Here is a 16,412-nt window from a genome sequence, read left to right as displayed (position 1 = left end):
GGTTTGGATTTTGTGCATAAATAGTGGTTTGAATAGGTAGTTGACCTTCTTGATGGTCAAAAGTGTCAAAAATTGGTATAGGCATTAGGGAGGGTTAAATTAGTCTTAGAAATGTTTAAAAACTCATGTGTGATGACTTAGAATAGGCCTCATAGGTTGAGAAGGCCAAAAAGTGAAAAAGTGCAAAGTTGCAAAAAGTTGTCATGACAACTTTTGTCCTAATTTGATTAGCGATGGAGTTAGGGATTGTCCAATGCCATAGAAAGAATCCACATGTGGGAAATTATATAAGAAACCTCTCTTGCATGGTTACCAAGGTTGGAGACTTGGTTTTGTAAGTTAAACAATCTGAAACTACTCATTTTCAGAGTAGTTGGCAGCATTTTGTCTTGTTTTGATCATTTTTGTAAATGCAAATGGATTGAATCCATTAATAAAATAATGGATTGAGTTTATTTGGTGTGTTACAGAGTTGTTAGTTCCATTTCAATCTTTGTAGATAGTTTACATTAGTGTTTTCTTGTTTTGGTTTGCACACAGCCAGTTTTGGCTTGTATATAGCAGTTTTATGTAAAATGGTTGCCCCATGAATTCCACATGTGCTACCATCACAGCCTGTTGGGACATGAAGGGAAACCAATTGTATAGTGTACATATGTAGAGACAAGTTCTAGAGATTATTTTCAATATGTCTGTCACCTTGTTCTAGGCGAGTCCAAGAGCAACCCAACTGGAGGAAACAAGGTGAAATTAAAGTGCAAAGTTCAAGGGTGAATGCCAAACCACCATCTAAGTTTTTGGAGGGGTCTGTGAAGTTGGGATAGAGTTTCCAATGCAAGGAGAAGCCTTTAGAAAATCATTTGATGCCCAAACACCAACTTGACTAGTCACTGCCGGCTAGAAGGCCTAGAAACCCTTAAAAACCCTCATTTTGGGGTTAGCATATTGCACGGTGGAGTAAGGAGCCAAAACCACAAAAATCACTTGAGGTTAGGTGTATCTTTTAAGAAAATCCAAACTTTCTAGGGGGTCTTTTGGACCGTTTTCCTCCAAGCCCTAGAAAACCGTATTTTGGAGGCCTTATAGGGCTAATTCCTTGTAGCCCTTTTCTAGGCAAAATGGTGAAATCGGTAAGGAGGAAAAAGACTGCAAACCTCAAATAGACCCAAAAGGCATTAAAAACATGTTAGTAGACACCTACACACCTCTGCATCAACTCACAATAGTAGGAGGTCAATTTGACAAGTTGAAGCCAAGACAACCATGATGAACACATGGGAAGCATTGTGAATTGGTAGGGTTCCTAGCTAAAACACTTGAAGAAAACACCTTGCAATGGTTAAGAAGAAATCCCTAGAAGAGATTGAGAAGGACTTGGAGGTATAAAGTGCAATTAGGCTTGGAGAGTTGGTGGAATTGAGCAACACCAACTAGGTGAAGTGTTAGCAAACTAGGTGAACCCCTATCACCATGGCAATACGGTAGTTTTTAATTATATTTTGAGGTCAGCTAGGTCTCCTTTGAAAAAAAATCTATCAAGTGTTTCTGCAATGTTGGAGAAACCTTTTCTTCTGTTATTCCATGTGTGAAAACCCATCTCAGTCCTGATTTCTAGAAGGTTATTGTTATTTATCCAATTTGCAAAGTCTCTTTGTGGTTGTCTTATGGTTTTTATCCCACTGCTTTTATCAGTTGAGTACAAGATGGTGTTGAATTCACCACCTATGATGATGTGTTTCTCATCCTAATTGTTTAAGAAGTATTCAATTTCCTGGCAAACTAATCTATTTTTATTTGTTGGAATTGGGCCATATACATTTATGATGATAAACTCAAGGTTTAGGCTAAGGGCTCTTACTTTACCAACCATCCAATTTTGCATCTTGGTATGGCATGTAAATGCAATTGAGTTATTTTTCCACATTATACCTCGAGTCCACCCGAAGCCCCTATAGACTCCACCATTTCCATCTGCCATTAGGTGAATTTTCTGCTAAAACTGTCCATATCAGTCTTACCCAGTTTTGTTTCTTGTAGCATAACTAGGTCCATAGTAGATTTCAATATGCTTCACTTAATTAAGCATTATTTTTTAGGGGCCCCCATACCCCCAACATTCCATGTTAGTATATTTAATCCTTTACGAGGGGAGGGGGGACTTTCCTTGGCCCAACAGGGTTGTGAATTTGTCCTGCCCCTCCGCATCCCCATCCATTTTTCTTTTCTCTAAAAAAGACTTCCGACCTCTTTTGTTGATAGTGGATTTGCCATAGTCTAGAGTTAGTTTCTCACCTCCCATCTGGAGGATACCTCTATTTTGTGGATTGATTGAGTTATTGTCTAGTATTATATTATTTTCCCCTTCCTGCATGCTGATCAGTTCGTTAATAATGAATTCTCTCTCCTCATTTGCATTCAGTCCTTCCACAATAGGTGATTCCTCCAAATTGGGATAAACTGTGATGTTTTCATCATGAGAAACTTCAGTCGGGTTATTGTTTAATGATCGGGTTTTGAGGGGGGTCTGATCATATTCTAGATTGGGGATCTGGTGTCATTGTTTGCCCCATTTGTCGGAGTATTAATGAAAACTTCCTCAATAAATTATTCTGCTAATTTCCCCATTAGGTTTTCGATAATGTTGTTCAATTCTGTTTGGATTTGATCCTCATGAGCATAAGCAGGGGGTTCATTGGTATGTTCAGCTCTATCTGGAATGTTACGTAAGACCGGGGAAGGAGGGAGGATTGGAATATTAACAGTCTCTTGCTGACTAGTGTTTATGATGAAACCACTCCTACCATTGTTAAATTGAAAATCTACTTTGTCCTTCGATACTCTGTAGTTATCTATTATCTTAACCTGAGACTTCTATAACTTAGGGTTCGACCTTTTGCAGAATGCTAAATTTTCAAAGACCGGGCCATTATACCATACCGGTTTTAGGATGTAATTACCATCTACTGTATGTAGGGTTATGTTTTTTAGATTTATCATGCCCTTATTTACTTCTATTAACAATTTTATATCAGATTTATGCGACCAATTTTTTTCTACGGCTATGAATTTGCCCAATTTATCCCCAATTTCTATGAGAATTTTGGCATGCATTAATTCAATAGGAACATTATGAATTTCTACCCATTTCGATGCTGATTTGAATTCATATCTACTAGCATTGAATTTGAGTTGCCATTCAATAAAATTGAAATTTGCACCTTTGTAAAAAATATATTCTTCATGCAATAGCTTGGATTTCAGAGACTTTTTGTAACATTCAATGTACAGAAAATTATTAGCTAGGGTAGTGATACTTACCTACCCGTGGAATGTTTTTTTCCACCATTCAACTATTCTTGCGAGAGGTTGATCATTCCCTTCCCATTTTGCAAAGAGCCCATGACCTCTGCAGTAATTACTCAATTCCATGGCTTCCCTGGGAGTCGAAATATTAATACAATTCAGGTCGGGAGTTATCAATTTTAGAGCACCCTCGCTCCTTGTTGCTTTGAGAGCATTCTTGTTTTCATGGTGGAGTGAGTTCCTCATCCTCAATGCAGGCTTTGAGTTAATTAAATTAGGGCAATGGTATGGCATTTCTTTTCCTCCATCCTTGGCAGAACCTTTGTAACCCTCCGTATGATAGGTATGTGGATGAGAGATCCGTTGTGGCTTTTGAAGGGGGTGGCCAGGGGCAGATGCGGTTGGCCAAAATCCCAGTGGTATGTGGTTTACATTGGTGGTGCAGCTAGGGATTCGCGAGGTAATGAGATCGTCCACACATTTGATCACTCTAGAGGAGCCCTAGCCTCCCTTCTTTCTGTCCTAGCAGCTCTTCTTCCTTTCACCAGTTTTCACGGTTGATTTTGTGGAGACGGATCCCTACTGGATGGAGGCCTTCCAACATAATTGAAACCCTTGCCCTGATGAGTGTTATGATCGCCGAGATGCAGAGCCATCTTTTTTCATTAAAATTTAATTTAAATTATTAATTTAATTGACTACATTAACTTTAAGTTATTTCATTTATTTTTAGCTATTTAATTTAACTACATGGCATTCATATGCACATCAAATTAAATGGTTTTAGTTTTTATTAACACATATTTGTGCATCCATTATGTGAGTGTAATACGCCTCTCAGCGTAAAAATATTTACAAATTATTGCCACTTACATAATTTAAACTAAATTAAATTAATAAAATAATTGTTAAGTAGATAAAATAATTTAATATTATAAATAAATATATTTATTTTATTTCATATATTTATTAAAAATATTTACAAATAATAATATGATGCCAGTTACATATATTTAATAAAATTAAATCAATAAAAAATAATATTTTTTAAGTAAATAAAATGATTTAAGATTTTAAATAAATATATTTATTGTATTTCATACATTTATTAAAAATATTTACAAATTATTACCACTTACATAATTTTAACAAAATTAAATTAATTAAACAAACAAGAATAAAACAATTGTTAAGTATCTATAAAATAATTTAAGATTTTGTCCAAGGGGTTGAGCTTAACTAGTTAAAACACTGGGTTCTCACTGTGGAGACCCAAGTTCAATTCCCAATAGGGACATCTAAAGTGGAATTCTAAGCTGTGACTCTTGGCCTTCCATAGGATGGGGAAGGTCTTGGGTCAATCTAATAATAATAATAATAATAATAATAATAATAATAATAATAATAATAATAATAATAATAATAATAATAATAATAATAATAATAATAATAATAATTCAAAATATTGTGACTACAACCTATTACCTATCCAAAAAAATAAAAAATAAATATAATTTAAGATTTTAAATAAATATATTTATTTTATTTCATACATTTATTATAAATATTTACAAATAATAATTTGATGCTAGTTGCAACAATCTCAGGTGGTAGGTGGGTATGGAGGCAAATTTCCCTTTGTATACTGACAGACCGCAAGCTGCCTTTTTTGGGCTCATTGTGCTGTTGAGAATGAAGCGGCTTTTCAAGGTGAAGGATGATGAATTCATCCACATTATGGAGTTGTTGTTCGGTGATGTTTTCCTAGATGCCATGGTGGTGGCTTGGGGTCTAGAATTGGGGACTCCGCCAAGAATGTCATGTGGGTGGTGAGGATAATTTTGGATGATGAGTGGTTGGTGGGTTTGGACTTAGTTCTAAAATGGGCTATTTTAGGTGCAGGGTTTGACGTGAGTGAGTTCTTTGCAGACCAGAGGATGGCAGACCTACATGAACTTGTCCCCTTCATGAGATGGCCAACTGGGTTCAATAGAGATGAGAGGCAGACTAAAGCGGTGATTGCGTGGGACTCATTAAAAAAACTCCTACGATAGAGGATGACTATGGGTGGCAGTGTGGTGGTTCCATTGGAAAATGTAGGTGGTGGGGATGTGAATAGATGAAGAGGAAGGCGTCGTGGTAGGCGAGATCGAGGCCACTAAATTGGTAGGCCGTATGGGTGGCAGTCGAATGGTGGTTCTAGTTCTCGACTCTCGGTGAATGCAAAGAACATTTTTTTGGTATATTTCTCTGATAAATGGTATCCTGGGATTATGGGTGAGTATTCAGATTATATAAGTTGGGGTATAAATTTTTTGTATTTCATGATATATGTGTAGCTGGGTAGGTTTGTATAGTGTTAATGGTGTCAATGTGTATGGTGTAATTTCAATGGTGTCTTTATTGTTGGCTAGTTTGTAAATGTCTATGATGTCTCTTGGGTGATTATCCCAATTTTGTTATCAACTCGGATTAGTTGGTTGGTATGGCAGTTAACGGTGCTGGTTATTGTCCTGGTTGGAAGCAGGTTATAGAAATTTTTTGGCTACAAATTGGGTGGTTAGGGTTAGATTTCTCAAATTGGGCTCTGTTATTTTTCTCTTACAGAGTCTGATAATAGCATGTACTCAAACAATGTAATCTTTTTGATGTTATATTAATAAAATAACTATTTTATCAATTTTTTTTTTTTTGATGCCAGTTACATATATTTAACAAAATTAAATTAATCAAACAAAATAAAATAATATAATTGTCATGTAAATAAAATGATTTAAGATTTTAAATAAATATATTTATTTTATTTGATACATTTATGAAAAATATTTACAGATTATTGCAACTTACATAATTTTAACAAAATTAAATTAATTAAACAAAAAGAATAAAACAATTGTTAAGTGTATAAAATAATTTAAGATTTTAAATAAATATATTTATTTATTTCATACATTTATTAAAAATATTTACAAATAATAATTTGATGCCAGTTACATATATTTAACAAAATTAAATTAATTAAACAAAATAAAATAAAACAATTATTAAGTAGATAAAATGATTTAAGATTTTAAATAAATATATTTATTTTATTTCATACATTTATTAAAAATATTTACAAATAATAATTTGATGCCACTTACATATATTTAACAACATTAAATCAATTAAACAAAATAGAATAAAATAATTGTTAAGTAGATAAAATAATTTAAGATTTTAAATAACTATATTAATTTTATTTCATACATTTTTTTTATATTAAATATCGAGAGACCCAAATAAGGAGAGTTTATACAAAAATGAGCATGGGAGGCAGAGCCTCAACCATCAACCAGAGAGATTATCCGATTGAACATAGACATCCTCCTACCAAAAAAAAAGTTACGAGAAAGAGTATATATAGTGATCCATAAACATCAACTAAAGAGCTACTAAACACCTATTGTAGAATCTCATCCTGGTTTACCAACCATGTTGTCCATCCTTGTGGGCCTTCCATCCACACCATCTTCTTCCTCTCTAGGACCTGGGTAAACATCTCAGACTTATCAAAGTAGGGACCTCTGTTGTCCCTGAGTTCCTTGATCATCTTCTTTAGAGCCTCATCGAATGCAGTCTGGTTCTCCACAATTCTAGCCCTTTCAAAGCCATCCTTCATCTCATATATGAACATGGTTGCTTGACCATCCCCGAGGAAACACAACAGCTTCTCCCTCTCAACATTCATCAAAAAGCATACCTGCACAACAATTTTATAACATGTGAGTTTCTTAAAAAACCCAGTAAGAGTCCTATCAGTACCTTGGAATTTTTCCTCATTTCCTAAGTTTCCAAATAAACCAAAGTATGAAAGAAGAAAGAATTTGCCAGAACAGGTTAGCATCCTTCTTGAGGCCATGAATCAATCCAGTAATAATATCAAGAGTACAAACATGTTCAGTAATGGAGATTCCAAACATCAGCCAGACCTCTCTGGAAAAAATGCAGTAAAAAAAGATGTGCCGCATAGTCTCAGGCTTCCTACATATAGAGCATAGGTCAAAGGCAGCAAGGTGATTCCTAATAGGCAGTCTATCCAACATTAGTTGCCACCTGAAGCATTTGATTTTAGGGGGGATGGGGGACTTCCATAGTTTCTCAAACATTTTCTGCCAGGCAGAGGTATTAAGGTCAACATACCAGAGGGAGTTAACATGATCTATCATTGTGGTATCATGAGTGAGAAGTTTGTAAATAGCTTTGGCGTTGACCTTGGAGAGGTATCTGTGAGCGTCTACATCAATGTTCCTAGGAAGATCTAGACAAGCACGGGCATTTTTAATCATATTGTAGGTTCTCTTATGTGAGGCAGGGAGGCCAAACTTATTGCTAAGATTCTCCCCGCTGATGAGATTATCATGTTCCAAGATGTCCATGAGATATTTAATGCCCTTATTATACCAACACCTAGCAGAGCATCCTTGGGTTAAAGCAAGGGGTTTAGAGTTATGGTAGAGGTTCCACCATATTGACCTTTCCCCATGCAAGGTGTTATTACAGTCAATATTAGAGTTGGAAATAAGTTTACGCACATGCTCCCAGGCTTTCCAGATGGACTTAAACACCCAAGTTCCTTGAACAGACACAGAGAATCCACCTGCTACCAAATCACTAAAGGGGAGGGCTTTCCAAGATTTGGCAGACTTGGGGACACCATTTTGTATGTTATTTCTGACAAGAATCTTCCAGGGTTCTTGTCCTTCCAAGGCATGAAATATCTACTTGGCAGCCAGAGAAATTCCTTGCGTTCTAAGATCCCAGCCCACCAAGTTTCTTATCTATGCGGCACCAAATCCATTTGACCGCGTGGGCCTTTCTTTACCCTTACCATCAGACCATAGGAAGCGCTTGATAGATTTTTGGATCTCATAAATTTGGTAGTTGCTGAACATCCAGACAGAGGAGTAGTATAAACTATAGGAGGAGATGATTTTCTGGCAAACTTGGATCCTACCAGCCAAGGATAGAACTCTATTGTCCCATTTGTTAAGTTTTTTGTCAATCTTTTCTTTGACCCAAATCCACATGTCTTTGAGAGAGCAAGAGACAAAAAAAGGGATACCAAGGTATCTGACTATTTTATTGGGTCCTCCCCATGAGTATCCAAATTGTTGAAGCCAGTCCGAGGGTTCCTCTTTCCACCCAAGCATAATAGATTTGGAATTGGAGATATGAGCACCAGAGGCTCTGCCAAAGGTTGCAAGTTTTTGATTGAGGGAGTCAATGTTATGCCTAGAGATCTCCAGGAAGAGCGCGGTGTCATTAGCAAACTATATGTTGAGAAATTCAGAGTCATCCGGCATCTTAATGCCATGAACTTTAGGGGATAGGGTATCATCTGTTAGGAGGTAAAAGAGGGCATCTGAGGAAATGACAAACAGAGCAGGGGCAAGGGGGTAACCCTGTCTAATAGATCTAGAAAGAGGAATAGGCTGGGAGAGTGACCCATTAACTTCAACCAGGGCGGAGGCATATTTGAGGAGAATTTGAACATATTTATAGAACTCGCTAGGGAAACCAAAGGCTCTAAGCATCATGAGGATGAAGTCCCATTCCACCCTGTCATAGGCTTTCTCAAAGTCCACAAGGAACATGGCAGTATCTTGATTTGAGGTCTTGGCCCATTCCATAGATTCCCAGCTAGTGACAAGGTTCTCCAAGATATACCTACCTTTAATGAATCCTATTTGGGTAGAGTAGATGACCTTGGGAAGAATTTTCTCAAGGCTTTGTCCCCATCTTTTGGGATAAGTTTAACAATGCCCCTATTGATGAACTCCCCAAGGGTGCCAATATCAAATGCTTCAGTGTATATGTCATATAAGTCTTTGGTGACCCACTCAATATTGGTTTTGTAAAACTCAATAGGAAGTCCATCAAGGCCTGGGGCCTTATCATCCTTGAGGGCTTTAATGGCATCAACAATTTCTATAATAGAGATTTTGATCTTGAGAGGGAGAGCTTCATTCTTGGAGATTCTTATTGGGATAATGCTACTGCACCTATTTCTAGCATCTTTTGAGGCTTCACTATCCTCTGAGGTAAAGAGGATCTTATAAAACTTTTCAAAAGAATCTTTGATCTCATTGATGTTCAGGAGTTCCTTATCCTCAACTATGATTCTGTCAATTTTTTCTCTATTTTGTTTTTGTGTAAGGAGATTGAAGAAGACTTTAGAGCCTTTATCTCCGAATTTGAGCCAATGATTATGGCTCTGATGAAGGCACCCCTAATTTTGACCTATTGATGTTTCCTAAGAATGTCTCTAGCCTGACAGACCCGTTTCACCAGGACAGATGAGGAAGGATGTAGTTGTATTTCATGCTCCAAGGAGTGGAGCCGATTAGTGAGTGTTTTTTCGACAAACCTGAGATCCTTGGCTTTCTTCTGGCCAATAGTTTGGAATATTTTCTGCCAAGAGGAGACGTTTCTGTTCCCTCTGAGGGTGTGTGATTGGGGATGTTGAGAGTGCATGTTAAAGATTCTAACCATTTTAATGGCAATTAGGGCATCCTTGTCATTTAGCAGGGAGGTATTTAGGATAAACTTCTTATTGAAAGGATTGCTTTTAGGGATGGAGTTCCTAGTATTGATGACAACAATGATAGGGAAATGGTCAGATAAGGTCACTAGCAAAACAACCACCGAGTTCCCCAAGTGGTTAGGGGAGAAGGAGAAGAAATCTTTATTAACATAAAACCTGCCTAATCTGGAGTAGATTCGGTTGGGGCCTTGCTGAAAGTTGCACCAAGTATACCATAGGGCAGAGGATTCAGATTTGTTGACCTCAAGGGGGTCAAATAACTGCATGTGTTGTTTAAACCTATCCCAGTGAGGTTTCTCTTGGCACTTCCATTCAAAAGGGATACCCCCAGCCTTGTCATCTTGGTTTTCAATCATGTTAAAGTCTCCAGCCATGACCTAGGGGATACTCAGAAGGGCTGCCAGCCAATTCCAGAGGGACACTCTTTCCCTATGATCATTAGGTGCATATATAGAACATACCTCAAAACAAGAGCCTCTAATATCCAGGGAGGCCTAGGACACTCTGTTACATGGGGAGACACCCCTATCCCTAATGTGATTTTCCCACTTAGGGTTAATGAGGAGACCAACTCCACCCTTTCCCTTAGGATGATTGGTGCATATTTTGATCGTATCTCTCCAAATAAGATCAAGCGTAGTGTCAAGGGAGAACTCAACGGATTTAAGCTCTTGAAGCATCAAAAAGTCTAGATGTTTATGACAATTCATAAACCTTTTAATAACAAACTTCCTATCAGGTGACTCCAAGCCTCTAATATTCCATGAGATGTATTTCATGAGAAAAGGGGATTAAGAGGGACTGTTTGGGAGACCATTTTGATCTCCAGACTTTTTCTTATTCTTGGAACCAATAGGTCTGCCTTTATTTTTAGCCATGGAGGAACCTTTCATGAGGTCATTATCTTCCTCACTAAGCTCAGTTAGCTCATTTTTACCATCTGCAGTTTCTACAATGTTCGACCCAGGCACTTGGGAGCCTAGAAAGCCAAGGAGCATTGAGCTAGACTTAATGTCTTCTAGACCCTTATTAGCATAGATAACTTCAATAATATGGTTGTCCTCTATTTCATTTAGCATAGATGTTGTTGCGGGGTTGGAGGTGTTAACATCAGGGGTAACTTCTGCAAATAATGAGAAATCAGATCGTTTGTGGGTCCCAGACCTGAGCATCATTTTTGCAGGATTATCACTCATGCTAGCATCACTAGCACTGCGATCAGACTTCTCTAAATTTTTAACCATATTTTTGACCAAGGAGGTGGTCGGAGTTTGTGAAGCATTTATTATGTCATCATTCATCGCGATGGGGTATTTGTTGTCAACTGATTGGAAATTTGACCACCAGCTCAGATTTGGTTCAAGGCGAGTTGCTAGGCATTCTTTTGTCTTCGCTTTCTTGATGTGACTGTTTGAAAATAGTCAGAAGGCGAACCCTCTGAAATTTTGGTGGGAACAGAAGCAAGGTTGAGGGGTTCGGTAGTGGAGTCAACATTCATTGGATTTAGTTCAACAAGGATGAGGCCAGGAGTCAAGCTTAAGGTGGGATTATCTTTAGGGTTAGTATTGTTTCCAGCGGAATGAGGGTTTCTTGGGTTTGGGATCGACTCCTTATCAGTGCTAGGGTTTTTAGATGCTCCTGCTAGTTTAGTGTTATTCTTTTGCTTCCTGCGGTTAATGATTGGGCAGTTCTTCCGAAGATGCCCTTCTTTTTTGCACAAAAAATAGGCATTTAGTCCTCCAAGTATTTCAATAGGGCAAACAAACGTTTCCTCACCAATGTTAAGGTTTAGAAGTGGAGGGATGTTGACCCCAGGTTTGATGGAGATAAGTATTCTTGCATCAAGGTTAGGGACTAAACGCTTTGTTTCATCAACCCAAATTATTCTCCCAAATGTTTCCAATACCTGGGGAAGAAAACGGCAAAGGAAGGGAGGGACATCCTTAAGAATGACCCATCTAGGGCTTGATAACGCAAGAACTTCCTCATTGACGACCTCTGAAGACCAGGCTAGGGCACGAAAGGAGGTGTTCCCAATAGTCCAGTATTGTCCTTTAAGGATTTCAACTTGGGATTCATGATTATTAAAAAAGATAATATAAAGACCTTTTTGGACTTGCCTACATAATGAAATCTTAAGCCCTAATTTCAAATTCCAGAGATTATGAAACCAATCATCTAGGAATTTCCTAGGCGGGCATTTCTCAATATTAACACAAGCAGAGAAAATGGCAGTATCGCTTACCCTAGATTTTTTAGAAACAATTTCTTTCAACATATCATCATTTGGCGAAATGCAGAAAGAATTCGAGGGCATGGTAGGGCTCTTACCTTCCTCACTGGGGTGTTCGCCTCCAGGAGTCTTAAAAAATCTTGCACTAGGGTGGACTCCATGAGCAGACTGAGCAACGGTCTCGACAAAGGTTTTTTTTCGGTTGGAATGGACCTAATCAGCAGGGCTAGGGGAATTAAAGGCACTGCCATCTGACTCTGGTTCCACCAGAGGCCACAGATGGGTTGCACGAATGACTAGGGAGGTGTGATTAAGGGTTAGGTTGAGATGCGGATCGAGTACGTTCGAATACCAGACAAAATTAAATCAAAGTAAATGCAGACTAATGAAAGCATGGAGATAAGAATTAAATCAAAGTAAATGCAGATTAATGAAAGCACGAAGATAAGAAGGCAAACCGCATGGAGGAGATTATCTCCTCCACATCATCGCTGAGGTGTCCACGTTGCTCATCGCAAGCTTTTCACTTCTACAAAAGCCTTACACAGGTTCGCAATCCTGAAAATTCATAGTCCCAGCCAAGCTGCTCTCTGGAAAAAAAAGAAAAATTATTCCTCTCCTCTGCTTCTCTCGTTCATCCACATCACAACCTCTGCTCTGCACTTCCCACTCCTTTGTCATCACTCAGTATAAATCCTCCTGAAAAAGTTGTCTCACGTGATTCTCCACGGTTTTCAGCTTTGGCTTTAAAAAGGAATCTTTGTCCACGTCTATGAAAGCGGTATCAATAAAATAGTTTTAAGTGCTCTGTCTTCTCCTACTTCTACTTCAAATTCAATCTTTCTCCAATTCCACCGATCTCTTGGAATAGCCTGGCAGACGGTTCGCCTGTCTCTACAATATCTTGCCTAGACACAGCGGTGGTGGCAGCGGCAGTTAATTCAGTGTCGCCTCTGAAAAATATTTGAAACCCTAAAGACACCTCCTGGCTGCAATCTAGTTTGTCTCGTTGTTACGCTGCATTTCTTTTCAGATCTGATTGATTGCAGAAATCATATTCTGTTGTATGTTTCTCTTCGGCCTCAAGATTCTGAAAATGACACGTGATTTTAAATAACAATTTTAGAAAGAGAAATGATGCGAAAGGAATCTGTGTTGCAACCTCTTTGCCTTTGCCTCCGCCTCTGAAATTTCAAATCAATCCGTAAACAAATTTTTAAACTTCAAAAGCTTTCCTTAGAATGTTTATTTTGTATTAAGTTTCATAGAATCGCAAAGTTCATTTTTTGCTCATTCGAGCATCCATGTTGCAACCACTGGAAGACCAAGAGTCACAACTTAGAATTCTACATAATTTGATGCCACTTACATATATTTAACAAAATTAAATTAATTAAACAAAATAAAATAAAAAAATTGTTAAGTAAATAAAATAATTTAAGATTTTAAATAAATATATTTTATTTTATTTCGTACATTTATTAAAAATAATAATTTGATGCCACTTACATATATTTAACAAAATTAAATTAATTAAACAAAATAAAATAAAACAAGTAGATAAAATAATTTAAATTTTCAATAAATATATTTTATTTTATTTCATACATTTATTAAAAATATTTTTAATGCCACTTACATATATTTAACAAAATTAAATTAATTAAACAAAAATATATAAAACAATTGTTAAGTAGATAAAATAATTTAAGATTTTAAATAAATATATTTTATTTTATTTTATTTCATATATTTATCAAAAATATTTATAAATGATAATTTAAATTATTTGAGCTATTAACTAATTATTTCTTCTATTTTAAAATTATTAAATTATTTTATTTACTTAAATTTTTCTTAAACATTTTTTTTATAATTTTAATTTTTTAAAAATATATATATATATATTGTGTTTATATTTTAATTGATGTATTAAAAATAACAAATATTACTAATAAAAAAACAACAAATAGTACTCATTAGAAAACTAAAAAATTAAATGAAAATGAGATTAAATCATTGTTACCAAGTTCATCATTAATAGCATTTTGGAACCATTATCACACTAGAAGACAATATGTGCCACTTAATTCTTATAATTTTAATTTTAATTTTATATATATATATATATATATATATATATATAGTTTATATTTTAGTTGATATTTTAGTTGATGTATTAACAATAACAAATATTACTAATAAAAAAACAACAAATAGTATTCATTAGAAAAAAATTAAATAAAAATGAGATTAAATCATTCTTACCAAGTTCATCATTAGGAGCATTTTAGAACCATTATCACACTAGAAAACAAATAAATGTTTGCTATTGTGTTAGAATTTTATAAATAATAAAATTATATTATATTATGATATATTTTTTTAATGTGCATTATAATAAAATCCCTAATTTTGGATTTAATCAAATTGTTGTTAATATTTTTAAAAAATATATAATTTTTTAAAATGATTTTTGTTAAAAAATTAAATATATTGTTGATTACAATCAAATTATTGTTAATTATTTTTAAAAAAATTATAATTTTTTTAAAATTATTTTTGTTAAAAAATTAAATATATTGTTGATTACACACATATGTGTGTCAATTAAACTATTTTTTAGATAATTATATCTGCTTTATACTTTATACCTAAAATAGAAAACTGATTACATATTAACTCACTTTAAAAATTTGCATGTGACTAGTAAATTTATTAAAAAAAAAAAATAACTAACCGAGACAACTAGTAATAACTATTTTTTTAAAACATTCATGCTAAAAATAGCCTAAACATATTTTACATCTACGATAAAATACTAATAAAAATGGAGCTGTTTGAAATGTATGTTGGAACCAATTTTATCCATTGTTGTGAGCGTTGCATTGAGCATTAGCACGTCTGGGAATTGTTGTGAGATTGAGCAACAGTACTGAGAATTGAAGTTAAAAAGAATAGAAGAAAATGGAATCGATGGGAAAATGGCGCCAGTTTTTTGAAGGTGCAGATGGTGATATATTGAGTGTGATTGAGGGTGGAATCCTGGTTGCAGCTTCTGATTGCCCCAATGAACTCAGGAAAAGAAGAGACATGATCGCCCAGAAGCTTTTCACTTGTTTATCTTCTGCTGCTGCTGCTGAACTTGGCTCTTCTGCTGAGGAAGATCTGTCTGGAAATGCACAAAAGGAAGATCATTCTGGAAATGGGAAAGAAAAAAATGCACAAGAGGAAGATCATTCTGGAAATGGGAAAGAAAAAAACCATTCTGAAAATGTTGAAGATCAAAAGCAGAGTGTAAAACAGCATGGAAGACCTATTATTCGAATCAAGTTTTTGAATAAAGTAATCAAATGCTTTGCCTCTACTGCTCCTGGTCCTAATGCTGTCTCACTTGGCTCTTCTGCTAAGCAAGATCATTCTGGAAATGCACAAGAGGAAGATCATGGGACACCTAATGCTGTCTCACTTGGCTCTTCTGCTAAGCAAGATCATTCTGGAAATGCACAAGAGGAAGATCATTCTGGAAATGGGGAAGAAAAAGATATGCATTCTGGAAATGTGGAAAATAAAGATCAGTCTGGAAATGTGGAAGATCCAAAGCAAAACATAAAACATGTGGGTACTGATCTTCAAGAGTGGAAATTGAAGTCTGTGAATGAGAAATTTTTAAGAGAGAAGATGGAATCATCCAAGAGAAGACTGCAACAAGGCTACCAACAAGCAGAAAGGGGTTCGTGTTCTTTTTGTTTCTGTTTCTGAAACGCTTAAATTATGTAGTACTAAGGCATGCATGAAGTATTTAGTGAGCTAAGCTAATGAATTTGTTTTGTTTGTGCAGCCAAGAGGCAACGTACAGTTCAAGTAATCGAACTGCAAGATCTACCCAAGCAGCATGGAAGACCTACTTGTGATATGCCCAAACAGCATGGAAGACCTACTTGTCATATGCCCAAACAGCATGGAAGACCTATTTTTCGAAAAAGTGGTAGAAGACCTATTTTTTGAATAAGTAATTTCAGCTTAGTTCATTATCTCTGGTGAGCGGAATATATGCAGCTCCTTATGGGCATCCCCATTATGTATGTAAGGGACAGAAAGAAAAAAACATTACATTGTTATTTTGACAAAATTTGTAAGCTATCGTCTCATAAATTTGTATGAGATAACAATTATAAGTTTCAGGTTGTGCATATTTTGATAATTCTTATATTTTTAAGCTTTTCATGATTCATTGAATTTGATTGTGAGAGCCTCATTGTAAGTGCAAGTATCAATGACCTCTAGATA

General features: G+C 35.7%; 1 protein-coding gene across 1 annotated transcript; it reads left to right on the top strand.

Moving 5' to 3' along the window:
• The first annotated feature begins 15,098 nt into the window (after positions 1–15,098).
• On the top strand, positions 15,099–16,130 carry LOC131855930 (probable mediator of RNA polymerase II transcription subunit 26a). The gene is made up of 2 exons (XM_059210728.1): positions 15,099–15,855; positions 15,964–16,130. The coding sequence occupies exons 1-2, from the start codon at positions 15,099–15,101 to the stop codon at positions 16,128–16,130; spliced, it is 924 nt and encodes a 307-aa protein (XP_059066711.1).
• The last annotated feature ends 282 nt before the right edge of the window (positions 16,131–16,412 follow it).

This window comes from Cryptomeria japonica, chromosome 8 (genome assembly GCF_030272615.1).
Source record: "Cryptomeria japonica chromosome 8, Sugi_1.0, whole genome shotgun sequence".
Taxonomy (NCBI): Eukaryota; Viridiplantae; Streptophyta; class Pinopsida; order Cupressales; family Cupressaceae; genus Cryptomeria; species Cryptomeria japonica.
Note: the sequence above shows the minus strand (reverse complement) of the source record. Positions and strands in the feature narration are given on the sequence as shown.